Below are 27,442 nucleotides of genomic sequence, written 5' to 3' on the forward strand. Positions count from 1 at the left end.
TTTTTTTTTTCTTCTTCTCTCAAATCTCAAGACCACAGCCAGCAATAAACTGATCCTGTTGAGTACTGTCTGTCTTCCCAGATGATTGTTACTGTTATTTCAAATCTAGTGTGGTTGGGTTGATAATTTGCACTGTACTTTCACAGAGATGGGTTTACACTCTGATTATAATGATGGTTAATGGATGATTTTCTTCAAAAAGTATGAATCTCTGTGTATCTCATGAACAAATCATGTCATTGTTAGTTTCTTTGATGCAAACCTCAAGGAGATGATGATAAATGACTCAACTGATGCAATAAGTCAAAATCGCACCATTTGCTGCTGTATTTTCTTTCATTGGTATTCAGTCTTTCTTCCTGAGAAAATTACTTATAAATAATAATCCACATTGAAAGCTTTTTGGACAACAGGTGACATGTTTCTACATTTTCTGTTTTCTTGTACTTGTGGTAGCCGACAATACCCACACTACAGTGGTCACCACCACTCCTCAGCAGTACCCCCAGCAGCCGATTGCATTACCTGGACCCTCCCAGGGAGTGCCCTACCAGTCAGCAACTCTTCAGCCCTTGCTTTGCAGCTCAGTATGATTACCCAGCTCAGAGCCATGTCCACATCGCCCTATCATGGACAGCCATTCCCACTGGGACCACCTGGAAGCAAGTGAGAAAACTTTGCATCTGTGTAAATACTAATGGAAACACCCTGACAAACACCAAAAATGAAGAAAAAAGAAAAACAATCAGATTTTGAATTCAAAGATCTCATAAATGTCTTAGCATAAATGTCCAAAATAAAAAGATATTTTAGGGTTGTAGATTTCTTTAGGAAACAGGGGTTTTAGGATAAGATAACTTATTACACATGCCACTCTCTAGAAACAAAAAAACATTTTATTTGCAGATATCACAAATACATTTTGTATATTTTATTTTTTTCAAAATATTTGTAATAAGATAATAGGGTGGAAATGCTGCTGCGTCATATTTATTGTTGTGTTGCAGAATTGCAGTTGTTGTTTGTGCAGGTGTGTCAAATCATTTTCAGTATGTTTGTTCTCATGCTTAGTTCACTTTCTGTTTCCAGTTGGTTCTGCCTACAGTTCACAGCTGATGCCTTACGGCCAGGTTGAATTCACCCATGCACAGCCGACATACCCTCTGAAACCTCTGGACCAGCAGCAGCCTGATGCACCACCTGCTAGCACAGCCTTCCAACCTCAGACTGCACCACCACCCTAGGCTGGATAGTGCACATATAAGTGCCTCAATCAGCGTTTGTGAACTCGGCTGAATTGGAAGTATGTACTTCGAATCAAGATCTAGACTAACTTGGTTTGTGTATTTGTAGGAATGTTATGGTGCATTTTAATAGTTTCTAAGTAAAAGAATTAAAATGAGTTTTTTACTGTACTGTGTAAGTTCATGGGAACAAAATGAAAGTGTGTGAGTTTTATCACTGGAGGATTTATGCTGGAAAGTCAACCACTCATAGTTTAAAAAAAATCAAAATCAACTTAATTAACATCAACAATATTGTTTTTTATAATAATACAAGTATGTTGCACACATTAAATAGAAGAAACCATTGTGCCTTCCAGGCACATTACCTGCGAAAGCATGTGTGTAATTTACATTGCCTCCAAATATACGTTTCTGCTTTCTAACTGTAAATAACTGTCATCGTGAATGCTGTTGACTCAAATGATCCAAAATGGTTTGGGGTGCCTTTTTAAAAAAATAAATGCTGCCATTGAACCTTATTTTTGACATTCTCACAACACGAACTCTTTTATCTTTGATGTTGTTTGAACTTATTAAAATGTATACAAGTGGACTTTTGTTTATGTGCTGTTTCATTTCTAATTTTGTGTAAAAAGAGGGGAAAAAAAGAAAATGACTTGAAAAATCATTAGCACAAAATAGCTCGGTCACGCTTCTTACTGAGAAAAAGCGTTTGTAGGTAGTCATTTATAAGAATGCCTTTATTTTGCATAGATTTTGCTTTTACAATTTCAGATGAAACACCATCCGGGGCGATCGTGGCTCAAGAGTTGGGAGTTCGCCTTGTAATCGGAAGGTTGCCGGTTCGAGCCCTGGCTTGGACAGTCTCGGTCGTTGTATCCTTGGGCAAGACACTTCACCCGTTACCTACTGGTGCTGGTCAGAGGGCCCGTGCCGCCAGTGCCGGCAGCCTCACCTCTGTTAGTGCGCCCCAGGATGGCTGTGGCTACGACGTAGCTTACCATCACCAGTGTGTGGATGACTGGTTGTGTAAAGCGCTTTGGGGTCCTTAGGGACTAGTAAAGCGCTATACAAATACAGGCCATTTACCAGACAGCACACCATGCACTTTCTCTAAAATGTTTTCATGTATCACTTAGGTACTGTAGAATATCCCCAAGACTGTTAGGCTACAGTACAACATCTGTTAAATCTGTGTTCAGTAACATCACAGAAACACAAACAGAAACTGGTGATCACACACTCACTGCCCATTTTTGAACAGACTTGGCAAGGTGCTGCATTCCTCTGAGACTTTGGCCCATATTAACACAATGGCGTCACACAGTTGCTACAAATTCATCCCAAAGGTCTTCTGTTGGGTGGAGATCTGGTGACTGTGGAGACCATATAAATACACAAAACTCCAGGATCATTCTTGTCTTTATATGGGGACTATGCAGATGAATAGAGCTGCCACAGCCACTAGAGGACCCCCAAACTGCATGTTCAACCTCAATATATTTTGGGAGTTTGAAAATGACCTGTCTTTATTTGTAGCTGGCTCTATAGCCACGTCACGTGTTTAGTGAAGCACTTCTATGACTAAAAATTAAATTTAGGTTAAAAAAAAATCAAGCTTCAATGATACAGAGACTGTGTCCTGTGTAATCACTACAAATTATTTTTTTGTTAGCACTTTGATATTTCTCTTGAAAAAAGTCTCAAAGTCTTTGTATTGTTTTAAATGTGATCTTTATGTTATTTGCACATCACTGCATTCAGTAATTGTTTACATTTTGTACAGCGTTTCCAACCATTTTGGAAATGAGGCTATAAGATGGGAAAAAAATAAACGCCTTAGCAGGGAAGTCTTCTGTCCATGTGAACACAAAAAACATAACAAACAACAACTTTCCCTGTGTACAAGGCTTAGTTTGTCAAATTGAATTAAATAATGAATTAACAACAGGTGGTAAAATTTTTCTGTCTGATTGATACACTAAGTATCCAGCCTATATGGCAGAACAAATTCCTGGTTGTTTGCCGAGCTGGCGAGGAAGTCTGAGCTGTCAGTTAGAGCATTGGACTGTGGCTGGGCTGGAGGCTTTGAAGGGCACTCTGGCTGGCTGGAAGATTGGTTGATTGGTTGCAGAGGATAGGTGGGACCAACTGGAAAAAGAGAAGTTGGCATGAGATTGAAAATGCCATAAGATCTGTAATGTAAGAATCAACATTATCTAGCAGCAATGTCCACTCTAGTGTCTGATTACAGTTACTCAGAAGAGCAGAAAATGCAAAATAACTCTGCAGACCTTTGACACCATTTACTCAAGGTTGGTGTGCAGTGCATTTCTGCAAGAACTCTGTGTAAGCCTTGCAGCATTCAACAAACTGATTGCTTAGAATAATAATAAATCATTAAAAAATATATTTTCGATCGATCGATCGATCGATAGTGTTCAAATCCATACTCACTTGCATCCTGATACGATGGTGGTGGCGTAAATGGCTGTTCATAGCTGAGTGGTATGGTCATGAGCACAGCTTGATTGCCAGGCATAGCTGGGTAACCAGGGTGCCCTGGTACTGGCTGGTAGGGCACTCTCTGATAGGACTGAGGGGGTACTGGGTACTGAGGGTACTGCTGTGGATACTGCTGAGGTGTGGCAGTGACCAAGGTGTGGGTAGCAGCAGCCACCTCAGCTGTAAGCAAACAAATAACAATACATGAGAAATGTGGTACTTCTAAGTTATTTATAGCTTGGGTTGTTTTATGTGTATTGAATAATACAGCTATGATCTGAATTATTCAGGTGTGAGGGGGAAAAATTGCTTCCATAAACATTCTTCAACACTCACAGAAATAAAGATGATGAAAGACTGTTTAAAATTCTACTAATTTTATATCCTGTTTATGTTTTTAAAATCTGTTTATATCCAGTTCTTCTTGTACACATTAGGAGTTAAATGCATGGAACAAAGGTAAAGGAAACAGAAATCTCAGCTTTTGTTCTGACTATGAATACAGACCTCAAATTAATAAATTATAAATGATTAATGTAAACATATGCAACTCATGTCAGGTTAAATCCTCATAATATAATAATATCAGACATACACAGCAAATACATGCTAGCTTTACTATGTTTGGCAGCGTCAAAGATTGAAAAATTTGGGGAAAAGGCTGCTGTAATGGGTCAAAATTATCTCAAAAGAAATTCCGCTATTCTTTCTTTTTGTACACAAATATATGAAAAATCAACAAACATAAAGAAACTCCAGTTGTTTAATGTCAGAAAGACAACAGCATTGTTTAGGAAAAAGCACTCACAGATCAAGTGTTATGCACTTAATGAGACAAATGATACCACTTCTCCCACTGGAGTAAATAACTTTAAAAAGGCCTGGGAATCTTTTTGGACTTCCTAAAAAACTTGGAAGTGAAAGAGATAACTTATGGATAGATGACCCGGCAGTATTTACTTTGTTATATGTTCTAAACCAACTCAGAACCTTCTTTTTTGATTCGCACCACCTTCTGAAACACAAACTCAGGGTAATCAGGACCCTGCAACACCGGGCAGAAAAGATTCCCTCTGAGCCAGAAGGGAAAGAAAAGAAACACATGGGTACAGAAAGTTCTTAAAACATGTGGTTATAACAACAGAAATAATCACATTACATACGGAACAACACTGTCATTCCTTATGTAGCAGGTTTATCAGAGAAACTGCAAGCATGACATCCCAGTGCACTTCAAATCAAGCCTCACCCTCAGAAAAAAACAGATTGATCCCAAGGGCAAGACTCCAAAACACAAGCTAAACAACATAGTGTATGCTGTGCAGTGCAGCGAGGAGTGGAGAAACCAAACAGCCACTGCATAAATGCATGGCACAAAATAAAAGAGACACCTCAACAGTACAAGACTCTGCATCTAAAGGTCAAAGGTCACTCTTTTGAGGATGCCAGTGTTGACATGCTGCACAGAGAAGACAGATGGTTTGAAAGACGAGTGAAAGAGGCCATCTACGTCCACTGTGAGCGACCATCTTTGAACAGAGTGGGTGGCTTACAAAACCAAACTCTGCCACCCGCAATGCAGTTTTGACATCCCTTCAACGCGCTTCAACCCTGACATCTTGCATCAGGTGACCTCAGTAAACCACATGACAGGATGAGGCAAGGTCTCATAGTGCTTTCACCCGAAACCTCTGGTGATAACGACGGAAACCTTTTTTACACCTTTGCTCATGTGATGATGCACATGATTAATAGTGGGTCAACAACCGTCCTGAGGGGCACCCCCACCAGAGTTACCTGCTCCACCTTTTGGTTTTAGAACTGAAGAATCCTCTTGGATGAGAGCGGAAACATCTTCACAAAACAGTTTGGAAAACTTTCTTTCCAAGCCCCTTGGACTACTGTGACCAGGATGACTGAGATCCTGCACAACCAAACGTGTTTTTGTCTTTATGATTATGTAGTTTTGAAGTATGTAGACTGGTATAGGATTGCATATTTTAATTTAAAGCCGATTGTTTGATTAATAGAAAGAAGAATATGTTAGTTAACATGGAATATCAGTTCCTGACGCTTACAGACAAAACAAACCCATTTGAATTTTCACAATCTAAATAAGCTCTCTGAAACATAAATTAAGGATTTATCATTTATATATTCACATCAAATAGGCTATTTAGACCTTATGAATTGATCTACAGTTCAAAATGTATTGTATACTCTTATTAGGAGGGAATTCATATTATGAAGACATACAATAAGAACATCATGTAAGGGTTAAGTGTGTAGAGAATCAGAGAAACACTGGGGATTCTTTATTATCATACTCAAAATATGAATTCATCTGTGTTTAAGTACAGTGAAAATGAAAGCATGAACCAAGAAAACAAAACTGGTGGGAAAAGAGGTTGTTTTCAACACAACATCAGTCATCACAACCACTTCCTGTAAATAACATTTATCTGATATTGCCTAGTTAAGAAAGTTAAGAGTTTCAAGGTTACAAATATATTAATGTATGAGGCAAACATTTCGAAAAGCTCATAACAAAGAAGAATTCATCACATTTTGTTATGTTCTAAAGCTGTGAAGTTTTTTAAATAGCCTTGTTTGCTGATGGACATCTACACATAAATATCGACTAAGATCAACTCTTATGTGTTATCTTAAAGAATGAACAGCAAAAGTTTAACAGCGGGGCAGAAGAAACAAGATGCTCAAGACAAACTGGAACGTCTGCTGCTCAGAGGCAGAGCTGTTCATCCTTTGCACTGACCACAATTCATTTGCAGGAGCATTAAAAAAGAAACAGCAGAAACCACAACTAAGCATAGCACACAGTATGTTCACACCTGTCATTTCTATTTATATTCTGGGAAAAATAAATAAAGCTCACTATGGAGGGTTTATAGTGAATGCAGCATCAATGCTAGCTCAGTGGGTGTTTTAATAAACCAAAGTGAAAATGTTCTATCGTTTTGTTGCTTTCAGTGGAAATACTGAAGTCAACATTGGTTCCAATTTCCCCACACAGTCTCTGGCAATTTACTTCCTTAAAAAAAAACAGCCACAAATCACAAATTTCCATTTCTTTTTTTTTTTTTTAATTTCATCTGTTAGTTCACATCTGAATTTTATTCAGAATTTTTCAGAATTTGAGAGAAAATAGTGAATTTTTCAGGATGACTTTCAGTAATTACTGTGTGTGGTGAATACAGGATGAACAGATATAAACGGCAGTTTCCATATTTCCCATAGGTATAAAATAAGTGTATGATGAACTGAATTATTGGTTGTGGTATTTTGATGACATTTAACAGAAGAAGGGAAAAAAATAGACACGCACAACAAACGACTGCTGCACCCACACAGCTGTTTTGAAGCACCATAAGAGGTCACTGAAAAAGCAAAGGTTTAGTCAAAAAGAACCTTAATGTCAAATGAGGAACTTCACAGCTCAGCAAAGTTAGCAAATCCTCTGTATGTATGTTATTACCCTCTGTATGATGCTGTGATTTTGACACGTTAGATCAGTTTGTGCTCTGTGTCTCAGTTCTTGTGTTTCTTGTCAGAGCAAACCTCTGCAGTAATGAAAGTCATGTGGTGGGTGAGCCAACAGACTTCAAGGGTAGCGTTTCAACCCTGTTCTCATGCAGGTGACCTACAAATGTGCAACAGCACGTTGCTCAACATCTTCACCTGCGTACAAGCGGTCGATAACTATTAGGAGTGATGTGGGTCAGGGTGAGCTTGTTCTCAGAGTTTGCAGACATACTTCATCTGTTTGAGTGTGACTGATATTTCAGTTTTGTGTATATTTTATCATGCAGACAGGATGTAAAATCCAGTATCTCTTTTATTTTTCCAGTGTTTGACTCGTTTTTTCTGACATGGTGCTATTCACTAACTGAGAACATTCCTCCATTCAAAGGAACTGGGCTGCCATTTTTATACAACTAGTACTGGTTTCTTTACTACTTGTCACTTGTTGTGCTTAAATACTGTTCTTTAACATAAAATTGAGTGACTCCTTACATGTTTCAGATCATAACTGACGTGGTTTGAAATAGTTCTCGACTTAGTCTGGTCCTGAATTATATGAGCAGATTTCCTAAAGGAAAATTTGAGGGACTCAACCTTATGGATGGTTGGGGGGGGGGAAGGGGGGTTTGGAAAGACCCCAAGTTGCTCTCTGATGCAATTGGGTGCGATGGTTCATGCGTACACTGGCATGCCTACCTTTGTTTTTATGACAGCGCAGACCTGTTTGCAGAGACTTTACATCACAATGCTCAATGCATCTCCAGCCATCCATGTTAACATCCACAGCAGAGCGTAATCAATGCTTAACAAATTCCCTACCACACATACACGTCCACACAAAAGAAAGTATCAGCTGTTGGCCATGGAGTACTTACAGTTTGGATTGGCAGCGCTCCTGCACAGACAGCTGCAGGTGAAGACACAGCACCAGAAGACAATGCCGAGTATAACATAGAGTAAGTTAAAGTCATTCATGACAGCAATAACAGGGAGAAGTGGAAGTGTATGATGGGAGTTCAACCTGAAAAGAGAACAAAGAAATTATTGTGCAAAACATTAAACAGAAGAAGAAATTGTTACATTGAAAAGAGTCATATTTTAACCAGCTAACAGTTTGTATAGGGGTGGTGTCAGTGTGTGCTCCTTCCTCAGTCCAGTCCTGTATGATCTTCTGACAAGATCTGCTTAATATCCTGAAAGTTGAAGTCTTGTACTCCTTATACTTTTGTTTTGATTCTTGCCTGGCTGACTATCGCATAGTTTGTTCTCACTTTTCATTTTGACTCCTACAAGATACCTTTAAATATTACTGGGAAAGGCACTTTCCCCCCCTGACTTTTATGGAGGCCCTCTTTAGTAGCCTGGAGAATAACAGTGTGCAATTTTCAGTACTTCCAAGCACAATGAAATGACAATAGTTGAAATAGCACAACCTGCACTAGATAGAGGTTGCTACATGCAAACAAAAAACTAAATTCAATGTATTTGTTAGAGCTGCTCTGGGCAGCGTTATGGCACGATAATCTTAAGGGAGAATAAAAAGTCGACACACATATCTCATTCCTGACGGAGGACTCTACCACTACACTTCTCCAGTGCATTCACAGAGTCGTTGCATGGTAAGACCTGGATGGGAAGTGGGCGGAGCCTTTTACCGTCATTTTATTACGGCGCAAAGTACAAACACCTGTGGACACACAATCCAACAGTATTTTAAGTCATATCAAGGCCAGGAGGAACCCTGTCAATCCTCCAGCAGGCATGTAGAGACACATAGTTTAGGAAAGTTAGCGATAATGTGGGAAACAATCGAACAAACAACAAACCCCCACCACCAACAACAAAAACAACAACTGTGGCTCAACCTTTAGGTGGACTTCAGGTTTCACGTCCTGTTTCTCAACACCAATCGGAGTTTACAACACGCATGCACACACACCTCTCTGTTCCTCTGCTGTAATTGCACATAGAGAAAAAGGGGAAAAGGGAACCATTTAAAAGAGAAATGATTTACCTTACACGACTGTCTTAAGGGTGATTTATTATAGATTGCAGGATAAAATAGAAAAATAAACAAAGTTGCTATTTTTTTTCTTGTTCGACTTGACAAAGTGCTCCTCGTTAAAAAAAACAAAAACAAAAAAAACATACATTTAAAGGACAGGAGATGGAAATATCATATAAAAGAATTAGTTATTAGTTATGACGATTCACTGCTCAGCGTTGGTTGTAAGAGGTTGTTGATTAAACTTGAGTTCCGTTTCAGAGGCTGTGGTTCTGAGCGCTGCTGAACTGCACGTACAGAAAAATAAGGTGGAACCCCCCCCAATGTTATAGTGTTAGTGAAAGGTTTAAAACACAAACGGTAACGTTAAAAAAAATAACCTCACTGGCATCGCACCAATAACGGACTGCTTTTATTTTCGGTTTGAAGCCAACATCACAGACTGCATGAGACAGATGAGCTGATGCTGACAAGAACAACAAGTGTTTACAAATTTAAATGATCAAACTTACCGGATACACAAGGGGACAGGATCACACACAAAGCCAGCAATGACAGTTTTAGGGAAGTCTGGTCAGGAACTACTGCTGCAAAGATCTTCTAAATGTGCCACCTTGCTCAGTTCATGTCCCAACCCACTTTTTTCATTCACAGACTATTTATATTCATGATCTATAAGTACGTCTTTATACACAGTCTTTATGAACAACAATGAGGTCACTGGGGACCGGACGTCGGTATTTATTTCATTTTCATCTTTAATATAATAATATTAGTAATAATAAAGATTATTATTATTATTACTGAAAACAAGACAGTAAGAATTGGTAGGCTGCTAATCGATTACTAATCGGCTTTTATTTTGAAAATACTCTTCAGCGCGGTTTGCGGAACCGGGCCACTTTTATTTCAAGTGAGGAAAGAAAGAAAGAAAGAAAGAAAGAAAGAAAGAAAGAAAGAAAGAAAGAAAGCATAGTAAGCTTAACAGGTCGATTAAATTTTCACTTTAAGGATATTCCACGAAAGAAAGTCAAGACAAACACAAAATGAGTTGTCACAGTCGATTTATTAGTGCAAAGCCCTCTGGGTTAACCAAAGAGCCTCAGGGTAAATTCTCAAAAATGCTAAACGTGAGCGGAAAATATTTGGGGGAGAATTATTTATTTATTTATTTATTTGGGGGGGGGGGGGGGGGGGGGGGTGTGTGTAAGTGAAAGACGCAGTCAGTTGATTTCAATAATTATCACACAACACACAACAGGGGGTAAATTACAGAATTGAACACATCCAATACGGGAGCGAGTGATGTCCTAACAGCAATAATACAGTGTAATCAGCACCCAATTTAAGATAAACGAGAGGAGGCTTATTTTGTCAAACTGTTTTTATATGTGCTGGTAGGCGAAAAACAACTTGAGGTTTTAAGGAAAATGAATCCAGAATAAACCCTCAGTGATGAATGTTTCACTCTTTGTTTCCAACAGACTTAGAAGGTAATCCACACAAATACAGAGGGGAAAAGGTTCAAGGCACTTCAAAGGTTTTTCTAGGAACTATAGGTGACACCACAAGAAAACAAATAAACTTTTCTTCAATGAAAAAAATAATTTTCATAATAAAAGAATATAACAAAATAATAAAAGAAGTTATTAAACTTCACAATCATGCCCAAACTGCAGTAAGTTCTTTTTTTCTCACTTAAACAACTGAAAATAAAGTGCTCTGCTACTAGAAAGAGATTGAAAAGAAGTTCCTGTAAAACCAACTGAGATACTTTACCTTAACAAACAAAAACAAGTGTTATTGTTCTCACTGATGCAGCTTTACTGTCCCAGCATTTCTACCTTTAGCCACTAAAATACATGAACCAAGTTACTCTGCAGTTTCTCATCTTCATTCCAATTCTGCCATTTGTGCCAAATATGTTGAATCATTTATGTGTCTGGTTGTGGCACTGTGACTATTAAGTCTAGGGTAGAACAAACTCAGGGTCGCATGCAGAGCTCGTTAGGAAGTCGGTGCTATCCAGTAGACCGTTGTACTCATGCACAATACCCTCTGAAGGGTACAGTGGATCGCTGGGGATGAACACAGTCTGGCTGGAAGGCATCAGGTGGAGTGTACTAACTGGAAAAAGAAAGAGAACTTAGCGTGAGACCACAGTCACACTAAAAATAAATTTAACAGCAAGAATAAGTAAAATATTACACAGCAGCAATTTGAACCTTAGCATTAGATGACAAATATTCTGAAGAGAAAGAAACTACAATATTGTGTCTTAATCTGCAAACTTAATATAATGTGTTGTCACTGTAGGTCAGTGTGCTTTTGTGCAACTCTTAATCTTTGTTCAATAATTTGCAGATCTATTTGAGAATGCACCACTCTTAAAGTAACAAATTAGCTTCAATATCAGATTATGCATTCATTTTAAAAGTTATTATCTTTAATTGAAAGAAAAGTTGTCCTAATTTAGATTCAGTCAAATTCAAAAACATGTTGAATTTTGCTCTAATTTGTGTCATGTTTCTTTTTCATCATTTCTGTGTCTCTGGTGTTCGGCAGGACACTGATTACACTGCGTTGCACCCAAGTTTCTCTGCTCTGCATGAGTCAACAGAGTCTGGATGCCTGTAGAAAAGCTGACATCAATATTTCACTTATCCATACTAATATATTTTGGACACACTAACTTGTTTCCTCATACGATGGTGGTGGTTTTTGTGGGAATGGTTGTTCATGGTTTGGTGATGTGGTCATGAGCTCTGCTGGTGTTGGCTGGTAGGAGGCTCTCTGGTGGGAATGAGAGGTATGAGTAGCGGTAGCCACCTCAGCTGTAAGCATACAAGTAACAAGAGATAAGAAATGTTACAGCTTTGGCCGTTGTATATGAAATGAAGGAGTGCAGCTATAAGTATCACCTGTTAGTGGTGATGGAGTACTTACACTCTTCTTCATTGGCAGCAATCTTGCACAAGTAGCTGCAGAAGCTGATAAAGAATGACAAGATACCAACGAGAAAGACGTAGTACATTTCACTCATGACAGCAGTGGTAGCAGGAAATGGATGTGTAGGAACAGTGTTCAGTCTGAATAGACAACAAAGAAATAATTATCTAATGCAAAAACAAAACTGAAGAAAATGTTGGGATTTATTGTTCACCAAATCAAATTGAGGCAAAGCATAGCGACCAGAGTATGATTAAAAACCAGTAAGAGAATACACAAAAATTCAGCAGTCATATTTAAATCAAGTAACAGTTTATATAGGGGTGTGCGTAATCCTTTAGGCAGTTCTGACAGCATCTGCTTAATGTCCCAATTGTTGAAGTCCTTTGCTGTAGCCTACTCCTTTTGTTCTGATCTTCACCTGCCTCGCTGACTGTAGCATAGTTTTTCTCACTTTCGATTTTGACTCCTACAAGGCGCATTTTTCCACCCTCGAAATTTCAGATTATTTCAGATAAAATAATAAGCAGTTGTTTAATTCAGATCAGATCAGAGCAGAAGCACGTTGGCTTTATGGAGTTGTTAATTAAGCTCGAGTTTCGTTTCAGAGGCTGTGGTTCTGGGTGCTGTTTAACTGTACGTAAAGGGTGACTGAAACAAACTAATGTTAGAGAGTTAATGGAAGGTTTTTGTTTTTTTAAGTAACCTTATCGATATCGTCCTATAGCCGTCAGGGTTTTTTTTTTTTTTTTAATTAAATTTTATTTTCGGTTTGAAGCCAAAATCACAGACTGCATGCCGAAACACGCAGTCCGATATGTGATGCTGATAAGAACACCTACACAGAGTTAAATATTTAAACTCACCGGATACACGATGGGACGGGAGCACACCCAGAGCCAACACGTCTTAGAGGAAGGGGTCTGATCTGAACCCCTTAACGCGAAACTACTTGCTGTAGATCTTCCACACACGTGGCCTCCACACTGAATGCATATTCCAGCCCACTGACAGCCTTCTTCCATTCACAGACAATTTACAATCATGATCTATAAGCACATCTTTTCTTATGAACATGGCCATAACAGTGAGGTCACAGAAGTCTGTTTGTTTATTTATTGTCGAATTAAAATCAAGACAGTAAAAATTGGCATGTTAACAATTAATTTTTGACGCTTTAGATGGCTTTTACTTTGAAAATTCTCGACTGCAAGTTTGGCGAAACCGCACAGGCTCGAAACTCCGACACTTTTATTTCATAAGAGGAAAAAAACATATTGATAGTAAGTTTAATCGATCGTAATTTATTTGCTACTTCAAAGGTATTCCGTGCCAGAAAATCAATAACGACAAAATGAGTTTTCACAACTCTCATAACAATATTTAGGCCAGATTAATTAATCTGGTTTGGTTTACCAGCCAGAGCTGGACTGACAAACTGGCATACCTGCAATCTACCAGTTTCCGGCGCCCCGATGGGTAAGTGTATTTTTAATTATTTTTGTTGTCAATATCACTACACAGGCTAAGGTACAGGATGTACAGTACAGGGAGTGCAGAATTATTAGGCAAGTTGTATTTTTGAGGAATAATTTTATTATTGAACAACAACCATGTTCTCAATGAACCCAAAAAACTCATTAATATCAAAGCTGAATGTTTTTGGAAGTAGTTTTCAGTTTGTTTTTAGTTTTAGCTATTTTAGGGGGATATCTGTGTGTGCAGGTGACTATTACTGTGCATAATTATTAGGCAACTTAACAAAAACAAATATATACCCATTTCAATTATTTATTTTTACCAGTGAAACCAATATAACATCTCCACATTCACAAATATACATTTCTGACATTCAAAAACAAAACAAAAACAAATCAGCGACCAATATAGCCACCTTTCTTTGCAAGGACACTCAAAAGCCTGCCATCCATGGATTCTGTCAGTGTTTTGATCTGTTCACCATCAACATTGCGTGCAGCAGCAACCACAGCCTCCCAGACACTGTTCAGAGAGGTGTACTGTTTTCCCTCCTTGTAAATCTCACATTTGATGATGGACCACATGTTCTCAATGGAGTTCAGATCAGGTGAACAAGGAGGCCATGTCATTAGTTTTTCTTCTTTTATACCCTTTCTTGCCAGCCATGCTGTGGAGTACTTGGACGCGTGTGATGGAGCATTGTCCTGCATGAAAATCATGTTTTTCTTGAAGGATGCAGACTTCTTCCTGTACCACTGCTTGAAGAAGGTGTCTTCCAGGAACTGGCAGTAGGACTGGGAGTTGAGCTTGACTCCATCCTCAACCCGAAAAGGCCCCACAAGCTCATCTTTGATGATACCAGCCCAAACCAGTACTCCACCTCCACCTTGCTGGCGTCTGAGTCGGACTGGAGCTCTCTGCCCTTTACCAATCCAGCCACGGGCCCATCCATCTGGCCCATCAAGACTCACTCTCATTTCATCAGTCCATAAAACCTTAGAAAAACCAGTCTTGAGATATTTCTTGGCCCAGTCTTGACGTTTCAGCTTGTGTGTCTTGTTCAGTGGTGGTCGTCTTTCAGCCTTTCTTACCTTGGCCATGTCTCTGAGTATTGCACACCTTGTGCTTTTGGGCACTCCAGTGATGTTGCAGCTCTGAAATATGGCCAAACTGGTGGCAAGTGGCATCTTGGCAGCTGCACGCTTGACTTTTCTCAGTTCATGGGCAGTTATTTTGCACCTTGGTTTTTCCACACGCTTCTTGCAACCCTGTTGACTATTTTGAATGAAACGCTTGATTGTTCGATGATCAAGCTTCAGAAGCTGCTGCATCCCTCTGCAAGATATCTCACTATTTTTGACTTTTCTGTGCCTGTCAAGTCCTTCTTTTGACCCATTTTGCCAAAGGAAAGGAAGTTGCCTAATAATTATGCACACCTGATATAGGGTGTTGATGTCATTAGACCACACCCCTTCTCATTACAGAGATGCACATCACCTAATATGCTTAATTGGTAGTAGGCTTTCGAGCCTATACAGCTTGGAGTAAGACAACATGCATGAAGAGGATGATGTGGACAAAATACTCATTTGCCTAATAATTCTGCACTCCCTGTAAAGGGAGACCGAAGGGCCGCTGCACATCGATCTATCCGTGAGAAAATGTATATACAAAGGAGCAGTCAGTTCATTTCAATAATTACCTAGAGCATAAATTACAGATCCAGAATTCAGCTCACTCAATGGGGGAGCGTGTGATGTCCTAACAAAAATAATACAGTGTAAACGCATCTTTTACACACTGAAAACAACATGCATTAAAAAAGTGGAACTGTATGTGTTCAGGAAGTGTGAGTGATCAGCTGACCTGACATGAATGGAGAAAAAACCCTCAGTAATAAATGTTTGCACTCTTTGAATTCATTCACATGGGGCATGACTTACAAGGCAATGCACACAAATACACAGAGAAAAAGGGTTAACAGCACTTTGCAGGTCTGCAGTAAATTCATAGATAGCGATGAGACGATATCCACAGATACTAGAGACGCACTGTTTAACAACTGATTGTTTTTCTAAAATCTATAACTCAAACCGTATCCAATGTAAAAAAATATAATAAGAGACTATAATAAAATAATAACAAAAGTTATTAACTTCACAATGATTTTCTGTACAACCGCCTGACTTTAACGTCAGCTTCTTTAACGTGTTCATATTTATCTTGCATGTGCATCCATCGATGCATTTCTAATGAACACTGAAACACCTTCTAACTGCTGACAACTGAATCTGACTGTCAAGTACTTTCCCCGATAGAGAGTAAAGACAAGAGGGAGAGATCTTGAGGAATAAGGCCAAAGACAATTAGTGAGAAACAGTGACCTTATGTTTCAATTTTTCTAAATAACTTGAGCCACTAAAAACTGGTTTAAAGAATAAAATTGAAAATACATCAAGTTACACTGCTGTGTCTCATCTTCATTCAAAGTACATACTTCCATTTGAGCCAAATATTTTGCATCATGTTTGTGTCTGCTTGGGGCGCTATGACTATTAAGCCTAGCGTATAACAAATTCAGGGTCGCATGCAGTGCTGGTTAGGAAGTCTGTGCTGTCCTGTAGACCGTTGTGCTCATGCACAGTACCCTCTGATAGGTACAGTGGGATGAACACTGTCTCACTGGAAGGCATCAGTTGTAGAGGGTAGGCAGGACCAGCTGGAAACAGAAAGACAACTTAGCATGAGACCACGATCATACCAAAAAACTTAATATTACCAACAAATGCAGTTCTGTAGTGTAAAAATAAATATTATACAGCAGCAATTGGAACCTTAACAGCAGAGGATTTCCAGAGAGCCACGGTTTTGGTTTTCAAGGCCTGTTTTGACCTGTTTAGTCTAAAAAATATATTGTTTTCATAGTTTTTGTAAAATACAGGGTTGATCAAAATCCAAACTAACTTGTTTCCTCGTATGATGGTGGTGGTCTTAGGAATGGCTGTTCATGGCTGGGTGATGTGGTCATGAGCTCAGCTGGGTCATCAGGCTGAGCTGGTGCTGGCTGGTAGGACGCTCTCTGGTGGGACTGAGAGGGCCCAGGTGCTGCAGTCGGTTGCTGAGTGTACTGCTGAGAAGTGCTGTTGACATTTATGGTGTGGCCAGCGGTAGCCATCACAGCTGTAAGCAAAGAAGCAACAAAAATGTTGTATTCATGAGGTATCTATAGCTTTGGTTGTTTTACATGAAGCAGCTGAGTTATTCAAGTGTGGGAAAAAGTGTTTAATTAGTTTCACTTATATCCAACACGTGTACAAACAGTGATAATAGAAGACTGTTTACCATGTCATGAATGTTAAACTACTTTTTTATTTAGTTCTAAACTGATTTTCACTCTCAATTTAATAAATATGATGTAATTTCCTCTGTTAAATATAGAGGTTTACGTTGTTTTTCCACTGTACTTAGACTTCACTGTGTGAGTACAGTTGAAAATGGAACGGAAGAAAAAGAACTGTGGGAAGACAAGGTGTGAACAGAGTGGTAGTCAACAAAACCACTTCCCGTGAAGAACATTTATGTGGCATTGTCTAGTTAACAAACAGGTTCAAGGTACCAACAACAGTAACGTGTGAGGCCTATTAGTTACTTATGAACCTAACATTTCACACAATACAAAGACAAACTGATTACATGTAGTTAAGCTCTGGATCTGAGATTTATTGCACACTCTACTATCTGAGGTTTATTTTAGAAGATTTTTGAATAGACGTGTCCACTGATGGAGAACATTTACACATAAATGTAGACTGAAATTGATTCTCACATGTTGTCTTGAAAAATGCAAAGCAACAGCTTAACAGTGCAGCCGGTCACAGTCAGGAAACAAGAACACAATCCTAAATGTCTGCTGCTCAGAGGCAGATCTGCACTTTCTTTGTACTCACAAGTCATTTACAGGAAAATTCAGAAAGGAAACAGCAGAAACGATGAGCAAACACACCCCACAGTATGTTTACACCTGTGAGGTTGGTCCCTTTTCTAGGAATGTAAAACGAGTAGTGAGGGCAACAAAAAAAAAGTTACTTCAACAGGTATTTAAACAAGTTTAATTCCATCAGTTCTTAGAAGATTCTTAAATGTTACTGAAGTATGTATCACAAACTTGGACACAATGAGGGGGAACATGATAAGGAACAGAGGAAGACTCAGACAATATACACACAGAGGATCGTGACGGGACAGGCCCCAGGTGGGTACGCAGCTGACGCTAATCACTCGCTAAGGAGACAAGGGAAGTAAAAAACAATACACACGAGGCAGGAGACTATCAAAATAAAGCAAACAGCACACACTCAGCTCTAGACTGAGACACGTGAACTTGACACTGGACTGGACCACAGATGAATTAATATGGAAGGACAGAGAGACCAGATAGACATGGGAACATTATCGGGAAAACAAAGGATAACGAAACATGGAGACTAAACAGACTAGAACAGGAGTCACTGATGACAATATAGATATGAGACCAGGAACAGACTAGACACTAATGGGAACTAACATAACAAAACAAAGAACCATGAACTAGAAATAAAAAACTCAGATGCACTAGAGAAACAAAACTCAAGACTAACTGATATAAAACTACTACTACTAAACCAATACAGAACTAGAAAATCTCTTATCCAAACGAATGATTCACAAGACCATAATAAACTCAAAAACTGGGTCAAAGACCGTAGAGCATGACCTGGGTTTTTGCTTCAGCTGCTGCCAGAACTGCACTCCCCTTAACCTGCCTGCACTTGTCAGGAGAACCTCAACTGGAATGCTGTTGTTAGAACTCAAAGATATCCCTGATCTGCCAGATATTCCCTGTCCAGATGAACTACCTGGTTGACCTAAACTCATCTAACATTCAGTTGATCATTAAGTAGCAGGTGTGCAAAGTAGTGATCAAATCACAATACTACCACGTGCAGGAGATATGGATATGTTGTTAAGTTAGTATTCATCTGGAACAAAGATACAAAAAACAAAACGTAAAAACTCAGATGCAAATGTTTTAGGGGGTATAATTTTTTTTAACATGTATGCTTGTTTTTACACATTCATACATATCAAACTTGGTATCAGTGACTGATGATTATCATGTCATTGTCTTAGTAGTCTTTTTGACCTCTAGGAGAAGATGCACAGAAAATTGTGTTTTTCTAATTGAAACAGCATCTCAGCAATGTTACATTTCATTGTAACTGGCATTATAATTATGTAATCCAAGGTTTTAATTTTGTTCCCTCAAAGAGAGAGAGTATGTAATCAGTTCTGTCTGCCTGTCTGTTTGTTAGTAGTCTAGTGTTCACAGTTTTCAATGTTGTGTAATCTCCAAAGGTTGATTCTGTTCATCTGGACGTAGTGTTTTCATTGGGAGAAACGTTTTATCACTCATCCAAGTGACTTCTTCAGTCTCAGCTGACTGCAGGTTTCCCCAATCTTATAAACAGTACATTCGCACTCTGCCGTCTAGTTACACCTACAGGCACACTATGAGACATTAATCAACATGCTTTTTGAAAAAAGAAAATACACTCAGAATAGCAGAAGCTTAACTGAATTAAAAACAAAAAGTCAAAACAAAATAAACTAATTAGAAAATATAAAAATTGATGTGTAAATGTCCACAATAGTGAGCACCAAAGTATATCATCAAGTCTTAACTGATCCCTCCCTGCCACACCCTCCTCCCACTCCTCCCACACCCATCGACCCACCCACTCCACCCATACACACACACACACACACACACACACACACAAACAAATGAAAGTAGCAGCTGTGGAGTACTTACAATTTTCATTGTCAGGGCTTTTGCACATGTATTTACATATACAGAAAAGGACTGACAAGATAAATCCGATTACATATAGGGGGATTTTTATGTCATTCGTGACAGCCATGGCAGCTTAAAATGTATGTAAACAGCTTTCAACCTGGGAAAGAAACAAAGAAGTAATTATTTAAAAAAAAAAAAACATTAAACAAAAAATGTTCGCTTTATTGTTGAATTAAATTCAGGACCTTGTAATATCTGATTAGAATCACAATTATGGGTTATAGAATTATGTGCTGTGTGTCTTCATTCCAATGATGTATCTGATTAATGTCCAGAATGTTGTCTTTTGCTGCACTTCTTTACTTTTGTTTTGATTCTTCACCTGCATGTCTGGCTGTTTTTGGCATAGGTTTCTCTCAACTACTACAGCAGGGGTGGGCAACTCCAGGCCCCGAGGGCCGGTGTCCCTGCAGGTTTTAGATGTGTCCTTGAACCAACACAGCTGATTTAAATGGCTAAATTAGCACCTCAACATGTCCTGAAGTTCTCCAGAGGTCTGGTAACAAACTAATCATGTGATTCAGGTGCGTTGACCCAAGGTGAGATCTAAAACCTGCAGGACACCGGCCCTCGGGGCCTGGAATTGCCCACCCCTGTACTACAGGATACTTTGAAATATTGGATTACACTTCAGCCATTATATTGGTAAGACGTTACTTCTAGTTACAGGAAAATGTTTCTGATAAAATATTATTAGTTAAAAAAATCATTGTTCAGCGGCTGTGGCTCTGGGTACTCGTGAACTTTATTAGTAGAGAAAAAGGACGCTAAAACAAACTAATGTTACAGTGTCACTTAAAGGCTAAAAACACAAAACCGTAGCTTAAAAAATAACCTCACTGACATCGCACTCAGGGGTCTGTTTTATTTTCGGTTTGAAGCCAACATCGCAGACGGTCAGATAGCTGATGCTGACAAGAACAACGGCAGTTTATATGTTTAAATAATCAAACTTACCGGATACACAAATGGACAGGATCTGTTCATAGAGCCAACGCGTTTTAGAGGAAGGGGTCTGACCTGAACCCCTAAACGCGAAACTACTGCTGCGAAGATCGTCTATACACAACGACACCTCACTCAGTTCATGTTGCAGCCCACTGCCAGAATTTTTCATCCCTTTCCATTCACTGTTTGTGATCATAACTGTATAAGTACGTCATTATACGAGCTTTGTATCACAGCTACGAGGTCAACCAGGTATTTTATTTATTTATGTGATTAAAAACGAGACTCGGATGCATGTGTGACGCTCTAGATGACTTTTACTTTGAAAAGACCTTATGGGACCACGCAGGAGCGGCATGCATTTTCGTTTTCAAGTGAGGAACTAAAATATTAACAGTAAGTTAATCGGTTTCAGTTCATCAGCACTTTTAGAATTTGCCATGCAAGAAAACCAAATAAGACGAGCTGAGTGGACATGCCTGTCATGATAATATTTAACGCCAAATTTATTATTATAATAATACAGAGTAAGTAAGTAAGTCATTTGACACATAACACATGCAGGATGATGACTCAGGGAAGATACAGGACAGAGCCGAACTTTCAGCACTGTGCTCACAATTTTGAGCCATTCACTCACACTTACGCACTCACTCTGAAAAGAAAAAGCATAATCTCATTCCCAAGAAATTCCCAACTATCACAAATCCCACAAACAAATTCAGAAGCTTTTTTATTTGATTTTTGTTTTTTATTTTTTGTTTTTGCGTTTTCTCATAAATTTCAGGAGGCAGTCGCGTTTGTATGATTCATTTAAATGTACATGTATTCAAGTCTTTTAGTTGTATAACCGACTCTGACCCTTTTTTAATAAATCCAGGTAGCTTTTTGACGCGAAGAAAGGATTTTGCGCTGGCGACCGTTAATAAATTTGGTGCTAGTGTTTTGTTTTGTGTTAATTAACTTTTACGGATGCAAAGAACAGGATCAAGTGAGTTTCAACAAAACAAAGCAGCTTATTTAAAAAAAAGTCTCCGGTGTTTCAAAGTAAGCAGTGATGGTGACTTGCTTTTACGAAACTACCTAGAAACCAGGAAATCAATTCAATTTATTTTGCGCAAAATCACAACAGCAGTCGCCTTTATAGGCTTTATATTGTAAGGCAGATACCTACATTAATCCTTTTCTTGTCTGAAGACGTATTCCTTTGCTTGCTGTTCATCATCACAGTCAGAGAGAGAGAGCGAAATCTTCTTGTTTCCATGATTATTCCTCCCACACATTTTTGTGTGATTTGGGGATGCTCAGTCATATAATAAAAATAATACATTTTAGATTATCTGGACTCCTGGGACAGTGTGTGTGACAGTCCAACAGGACTGACTTTGCTTTATCTGCTTTATTTCTGAAGCACTTTTTTAAAGCAAATGTAAAACGTTTTTTAAAAACATAAAACTGATATTATTCTGTTTAGATATATTATTTTAACTAAAACTGATGTAGGTCAAAATAAGTACATTGAAAATTAAAAACCACTCAAACTGAAAAAGGCATTAGCAGTGATAAAAAGGCAAACAATTCAAATATGTAGAGAAGAAGAAATTTGAAAGAACTCACAAAATTTGCACACCTAAAATACCCAGGCCGGACAGTCCAATGTGTCTCGCTGACGTTGAGCAGCAGGTCCTAAGGTCCCGTACATTTTTTACTACACATAGCTTGGGTTTGTTTGATTATTTCTTTGTTGTAACAATGCTTCTTTGCAATAAATCTTGTTGCCTTGCAAGTAGTTTGTTGGTGCAGCAGCATATTAAATGGGATTTTAGTCATCTGGGACAGGCTCCAGCCTCCCCCGGCTACCCTGAAGAGGATGTGTGTTTAACAGACTTCTCTCTTTTGTTCCCGTTTTGTAGACATCATAGCTGACTTTATGTTACTGTTTAAGTAAAAGGATATAGAGGCTTCAGTTAAGAGACCACAAGAGTCAGTGTAGGTCAGGCTCCACAACTTGATTAAGATTTACTGAAACTATGAAAAAAAGGAAGAAGTCATAACTTCAGCTGCTGGCAGCAAACCAACCTCTCCTGGGACACTAGGAGTATTCTGTTAGCAAACAAACTATGAAAGCTACCACAAATACCGCACTAAATGAACATACTAACAAATTATGTTAATGCAAATATTGAGAGAACTCCCAGTATATCCACCAAACCTGTGGCCAGAGGCCAGCCATGCACTCGCTGCAGGACTAGAAACAAAAAGGACAGAATGACAGTTATGCAAAATTCACCTAACAAACAGATAAACAAATGATACTGCAAATGAAAGCGAAAACATCCTAGAATCAGCAACAGTCAGTGCTCCACTAGGCAAAAGTGTAAATTAGGCCAAACCACAAGATAAATGAAACAGTCCAGGACAGTGGAGGGAAAATAATGATTATTGTTATTATTATTTACTTATTTGAGATTGTCACAAAAACTAAAAATGATTCAATGTGACTGTGTCATCAAATAAAAATGTCTTGAGCTTAAGATACAACTAAGACTACAACTCCCAGACTACAAGGCGGCTGTGTTTGGTGCTACCATCAAATAGGTATTTCCTGTTACTGCCAATGTTATCTCATAAGTGATTTGCTGTGTTATTCAACAACTCGTTTTAGCTGCTGTCACTTTCTGCTGCTGCTGACTTCACTGACTGTAACTACCGCTGTAAGTCCCTAATAAGGTAAACTAACTGTCAAGCTAAATGTTTAAACGTGTGTAAAAAGAAAGTGTTGTTAATGCTTCTTACATATTCGAGGTTTCTTTCGAAATTAAAACTTAAAAACTGTATAATAAAAGTATAACAAGTGTATTATAAGATAGTAAGCGGGTAGTTTTCTCGCTATCTTTTATTTGTCGTGGAAAAACAAACAAACAAACAAACAAAAAAACATCGTGTCAAAAAGTGTGTTTATTTAACGTCTGCTTGCAGATGATGAGGCTGCCATGGCGGGTCCTGGCTCCACACACAGCACCTGTAAGGAGAGCCTCCTCAGTCCCTGCAGGGCTGATGAACTTTGTCCCCGCCTGCAGCACCACCGACGCCCACTCACTGGAGCTGCTGCAGGACTTTGTGACCCGAGCCAGACGCCTGTTTGTCATCACCGGAGCGGGTCTGTCCACGGAGTCGGGCATCCCCGATTACCGATCGGAGGGCGTCGGGCTGTACGCCCGCACTGACAGACGACCCATGCAGTACGCAGAGTTTGTCCGCAGCGCAAAGTCCCGTCAGCGCTACTGGGCCAGAAACTTCGTCGGATGGCCGCAGTTTTCCTCCCACTGGCCGAACTCTGCACACAAGGCCCTGCAGCGGTGGGAGGAGAGGGGCAAGCTGCACTGGCTGGTTACGCAGAATGTAGATGCTCTTCACTCAAAGGCAGGTCAGAAGAGACTCACAGAGCTCCACGGCTGTGCCCACAGGTGAGAACGCATAAACTCACATATGCATCATAGACAATATGCGTCAATTAAGAAGTTATGGCAGTCTTACAACAATACAATACAATGTACTGTATAAACACTACTTATTTATGAGTAAAAGCCATGCACTGAGAATGCCACGTAGGTAAAAGTTTCCAGGTTTCATTGGCAAAATGTTGATTACTTTAGTGATGTTTTCATGTGCAATCACCACTATATTCTACAGTTCTGTGAAAGCATTTACCCCCTTCCTGAAAAATGGACTTCACTGCCACTAATCGAGTCAATATATCATGCCACAATCCAAAGAAACTCACGAACAGCTGAGAAACAGTCACTGACATCCATCAGTCTGTAAAGACATTGGTTTGGTGACAGTAATTAAAACACACACCCTCTGCATCACCAGGAGTTATTAGGAAATTCTGTCTGTTTGCATGTTAACTGACTAGAAGACATTTTGAGGATGAAATCTGGGCGTCCTCAGGGTCACGTGCCTTGGCTGTGGTGCCATCTCAGCACGGGAGGAGCTCCAGAGGCGATTTATATCTTTAAACCCAGAGTGGCAAGCTCAGGCAGGCACTGTGGCCCCAGACGGAGACGTCTTCTTGGAGGATGAGCAGGTCCTCCATTTCAGAGTTCCCTCCTGTGATGACTGTGGTGGGATACTGAAGCCTGAGGTCACGTTTTTTGGAGACTCCGTGAACAAAGCAACTGTGCAGTTTGTGCACGAAAGGCTGGCAGAGTCGGACGCGGTGCTCGTCATGGGGTCATCTTTACAGGTAGGTCTTGGATTAACTAGTAAACCAGTTTGTTAGCTTTCAGCAACACTGTTCCTTAACTGAATACGTTGTTCCTCGTTGATGTTTCTCAGGTGTACTCAGGATACAGGTTTTTACTGGCAGCAAGGGACAGGGAGATGCCGGTCGCCATCCTGAACATAGGGCCCACCCGAGCAGACCACCTGGCAGAGCTGAAAGTCAGCGGCCGCTGCGGGGAAGTGCTGTCAGTCATTCAGCCGCTCTGACTGACCGCAGCCTAAATAGCTTGAAGTGCTCTGCTGGTTAGGTTAAAACTACCTCAGATTTATGGAAACAGTTGCTCTTTGTTGTTACACGCTGTATGCAGGTGAATGAATGTTAATAATTGTGAGCTATAAATGTGTAAGACTTGAATCCAGCTGATCTTCATACAGCAGGTTGGTGTCAGGGAGCTGAAATCCTGTCTCTGCAATCAAATGTCAACCTACCAGGAAAACAGAAAGGCTGTGCTTTGTTGTGTGATTGCTGGTTTTAGGTTGGCACAATAATGGTGTGCAGGTCAAATGTGTGAAGTGAAATAATAATTTGCAGGCTTGAAGGAAAACAGAGGTACCCCGTTTCCTTCCTCAAGCTCTTTTCACTTTATAGATGGACTGCATTCATGTACAATGTCTTTTCAAGTCTTATCAAACACACAAAGCACCATCACTATATACTGACGACACCTTTGGATTCAAACGCTCTTATTCTGATAAGACAAAAAGACACAGGGTGGCTGCTCTGATGTAGATGGGAAGATGCAATATAAATGTTTATTTTCATGTTCTGCCACCAGATCTGTTTTAAAAGGTGCAATTTGTTCTTCTTCCTTTTTTTTATTACGCAATACTCAGATGGTTAGTATTTTGATTGATTTTAAATGCTGCCGTATTCAATTTGGCAGCATTTCCATTTTTTGTGAATTAAACCGCTTAAAGTAGGTTGAATTAAACTTTTTCAGGCTGGATTTTAAAGTGGCATTATGCTGTCGTTTTAAAGTTATGCAGTGGAAACTTTCTGTAATAAAATATTCAGAAAATAAGAGGTTTTGGAATTTATTATCACACTTGCAAGCCGGAAATATTCATCATTAAAGAAGTTTCGAACGTTGGTGTATCAAACATGAGGGCCAGAATCAGATAACAAAGATTCCGATCCGGCCCACTGCATGACTTTTGAAAACACAAAGGGTGTAAAATTTTGGACTGAATGTATTTTCATAAGTTTTCATGCTAATAAAGAGCTCCCTCATGGCTATTCATACTACACCAAAGTAATTAAGTCGTAGATAACAATGAAATTACAGAAATGTCTATTTTATGTGTGCATAGTAAGAAAAAAAACATCTGAATTTAAAAAACACTCTTTTCTAATTACAAGGTAGTCTGAGTAATGGGCTACTAGAGCTTTTTCTGTAACATTTCTCTCTCAAATTAAGCCTGAAGAGATGTGCTGACAGATTCTTCCATTAACTACAGCAGCATTTCTGTATCTGTGGAAAAACCGAGATATGCTGTAGAACTCGCACTGCTTTTTCTGATATTAACATGTCTCAGAGATTAAATGTGTAGTTAAACTTTACACTTGACAGAAAGCGGAGTTTCACTGTTGCGGTCTGCTGAAGCTCAGAGGGTGATGCATGTACAGTGGGGCAAAAAAGTATTTAGTCAGCCACCGATTGTGCAAGTTAACTCACTTAAAATGATGACAGAGGTCAGTAATTTGCACCAGAGGTACACTTCAACTGTGAGAGACAGAATGTGAAAAAAAAATCCATGAATCCACATGGTAGGATTTGTAAAGAATTTATTCGTAAATCAGGGTGGAAAATAAGTATTTGGTCAATAACAAAAATACAACTCAATACTTTGTAACATAACCTTTGTTGGCAATAACAGAGGTCAAACGTTTACTATAGGTCTTTACCAGGTTTGCACACACAGTAGCTGGTATTTTGGCCCATTCCTCCATGCAGATCTTCTCGAGAGCAGTGATGTTTTGGGGCTGTCGCCGAGCAACACGGACTTTCAACTCCCACCACAGATTTTCTATGGGGTTGAGGTCTGGAGACTGGCTAGGCCACTCCAGGACTTTCAAATGCTTCTTACGGAGCCACTCCTTTGTTGCCCGGGCGGTGTGTTTTGGATCATTGTCATGTTGGAAGACCCAGCCTCGTTTCATCTTCAAAGTTCTCACTGATGGAAGGAGGTTTTGGCTCAAAATCTCACGATACATGGCCCCATTCATTCTGTCCTTAACACGGATCAGTCGTCCTGTCCCCTTGGCAGAAAAACAGCCCCATAGCATGATGTTTCCACCCTCATGCTTCACAGTAGGTATGGTGTTCTTGGGATGCAACTCAGTATTCTTCTTCCTCCAAACACGATGAGTTGAGTTTATACCAAAAGTTCTACTTTGGTTTCATCTGACCACATGACATTCTCCCAATCCTCTGCTGTATCATCCATGTGCTCTCTGGCAAACTTCAGACGGGCCTGGACATGCACTGGCTTCAGCAGCGGAACACGTCTGGCACTGCGGGATTTGATTCCCTGCCGTTGTAGTGTGTTACTGATGGTGACCTTTGTTACTTTGGTCCCAGC

General features: G+C 39.4%; 3 protein-coding genes across 8 annotated transcripts; 1 reads left to right on the plus strand and 2 right to left on the minus strand.

Annotated features, from left to right (window-relative positions):
• Window positions 1-2,964: 2,964 nt before the first annotated feature.
• On the minus strand, window positions 2,965-9,945 carry LOC113022386 (uncharacterized). Of its 2 annotated transcripts, XM_080301249.1 has the most exons (5): window positions 9,813-9,867; window positions 9,161-9,249; window positions 8,171-8,316; window positions 3,705-3,932; window positions 2,965-3,398 (listed from the first exon to the last, which is right to left on the minus strand). In XM_080301249.1, exons 3-5 carry the CDS (start codon window positions 8,268-8,270, stop codon window positions 3,229-3,231), a joined length of 498 nt encoding a protein of 165 aa, XP_080157375.1. In that variant the 5' UTR covers window positions 8,271-8,316; window positions 9,161-9,249; window positions 9,813-9,867; the 3' UTR covers window positions 2,965-3,228. The 2 variants fall into 2 exon arrangements, with proteins under 2 accessions (XP_080157375.1, XP_026023526.2); XM_026167741.2 differs by lacking the exon at window positions 9,161-9,249 and having other exon boundaries at window positions 9,813-9,945.
• A 402-nt stretch (window positions 9,946-10,347) lies between these two features.
• Window positions 10,348-13,250, minus strand: LOC145428696 (uncharacterized). The gene is made up of 4 exons (XM_080301250.1): window positions 13,116-13,250; window positions 12,247-12,389; window positions 11,994-12,134; window positions 10,348-11,427 (listed from the first exon to the last, which is right to left on the minus strand). The coding sequence occupies exons 2-4, from the start codon at window positions 12,341-12,343 to the stop codon at window positions 11,270-11,272; spliced, it is 396 nt and encodes a 131-aa protein (XP_080157376.1). The 5' UTR covers window positions 12,344-12,389; window positions 13,116-13,250; the 3' UTR covers window positions 10,348-11,269.
• Window positions 13,251-13,590: 340 nt separating this feature from the next.
• Window positions 13,591-25,881, plus strand: sirt4 (sirtuin 4). Of its 5 annotated transcripts, XM_080301248.1 has the most exons (5): window positions 20,251-20,269; window positions 23,238-23,302; window positions 23,552-24,039; window positions 24,527-24,821; window positions 24,914-25,881. In XM_080301248.1, exons 3-5 carry the CDS (start codon window positions 23,552-23,554, stop codon window positions 25,064-25,066), a joined length of 936 nt encoding a protein of 311 aa, XP_080157374.1. In that variant the 5' UTR covers window positions 20,251-20,269; window positions 23,238-23,302; the 3' UTR covers window positions 25,067-25,881. The 5 variants fall into 5 exon arrangements, with proteins under 5 accessions (XP_026023532.2, XP_026023530.2, XP_080157374.1 ...); XM_026167747.2 differs by lacking the exons at window positions 20,251-20,269; window positions 23,238-23,302 and adding an exon at window positions 13,591-13,728; XM_026167745.2 differs by lacking the exon at window positions 23,238-23,302 and having other exon boundaries at window positions 20,148-20,269.
• Window positions 25,882-27,442: the final 1,561 nt, after the last annotated feature.

The sequence above is a fragment of the Astatotilapia calliptera genome, chromosome 5, assembly GCF_964374335.1.
Source record: "Astatotilapia calliptera chromosome 5, fAstCal68.1, whole genome shotgun sequence".
In the NCBI taxonomy this organism is placed as follows: Eukaryota; Metazoa; Chordata; class Actinopteri; order Cichliformes; family Cichlidae; genus Astatotilapia; species Astatotilapia calliptera.

Coding starts and splice junctions, on each gene's coding strand:
- LOC113022386 (XM_026167741.2), bottom strand. CDS start 8,270: ATGAATGACTTTAACTTACTCTATGTTATACTCGGCATTGTCTTCTGG. Junction 3,933..8,170: donor GAGCGCTGCCAATCCAAACT/GTAAGTACTCCA, acceptor GTTTGCTTACAG/CTGAGGTGGCTGCTGCTACC. Junction 3,399..3,704: donor ACCATCGTATCAGGATGCAA/GTGAGTATGGAT, acceptor CTCTTTTTCCAG/TTGGTCCCACCTATCCTCTG.
- LOC145428696 (XM_080301250.1), bottom strand. CDS start 12,343: ATGAGTGAAATGTACTACGTCTTTCTCGTTGGTATCTTGTCATTCTTT. Junction 12,135..12,246: donor TGCTGCCAATGAAGAAGAGT/GTAAGTACTCCA, acceptor GTATGCTTACAG/CTGAGGTGGCTACCGCTACT. Junction 11,428..11,993: donor ACCATCGTATGAGGAAACAA/GTTAGTGTGTCC, acceptor TTCTTTTTCCAG/TTAGTACACTCCACCTGATG.
- sirt4 (XM_026167747.2), top strand. CDS start 23,552: ATGATGAGGCTGCCATGGCGGGTCCTGGCTCCACACACAGCACCTGTA. Junction 24,040..24,526: donor CTCCACGGCTGTGCCCACAG/GTGAGAACGCAT, acceptor GGGCGTCCTCAG/GGTCACGTGCCTTGGCTGTG. Junction 24,822..24,913: donor TCATGGGGTCATCTTTACAG/GTAGGTCTTGGA, acceptor GATGTTTCTCAG/GTGTACTCAGGATACAGGTT.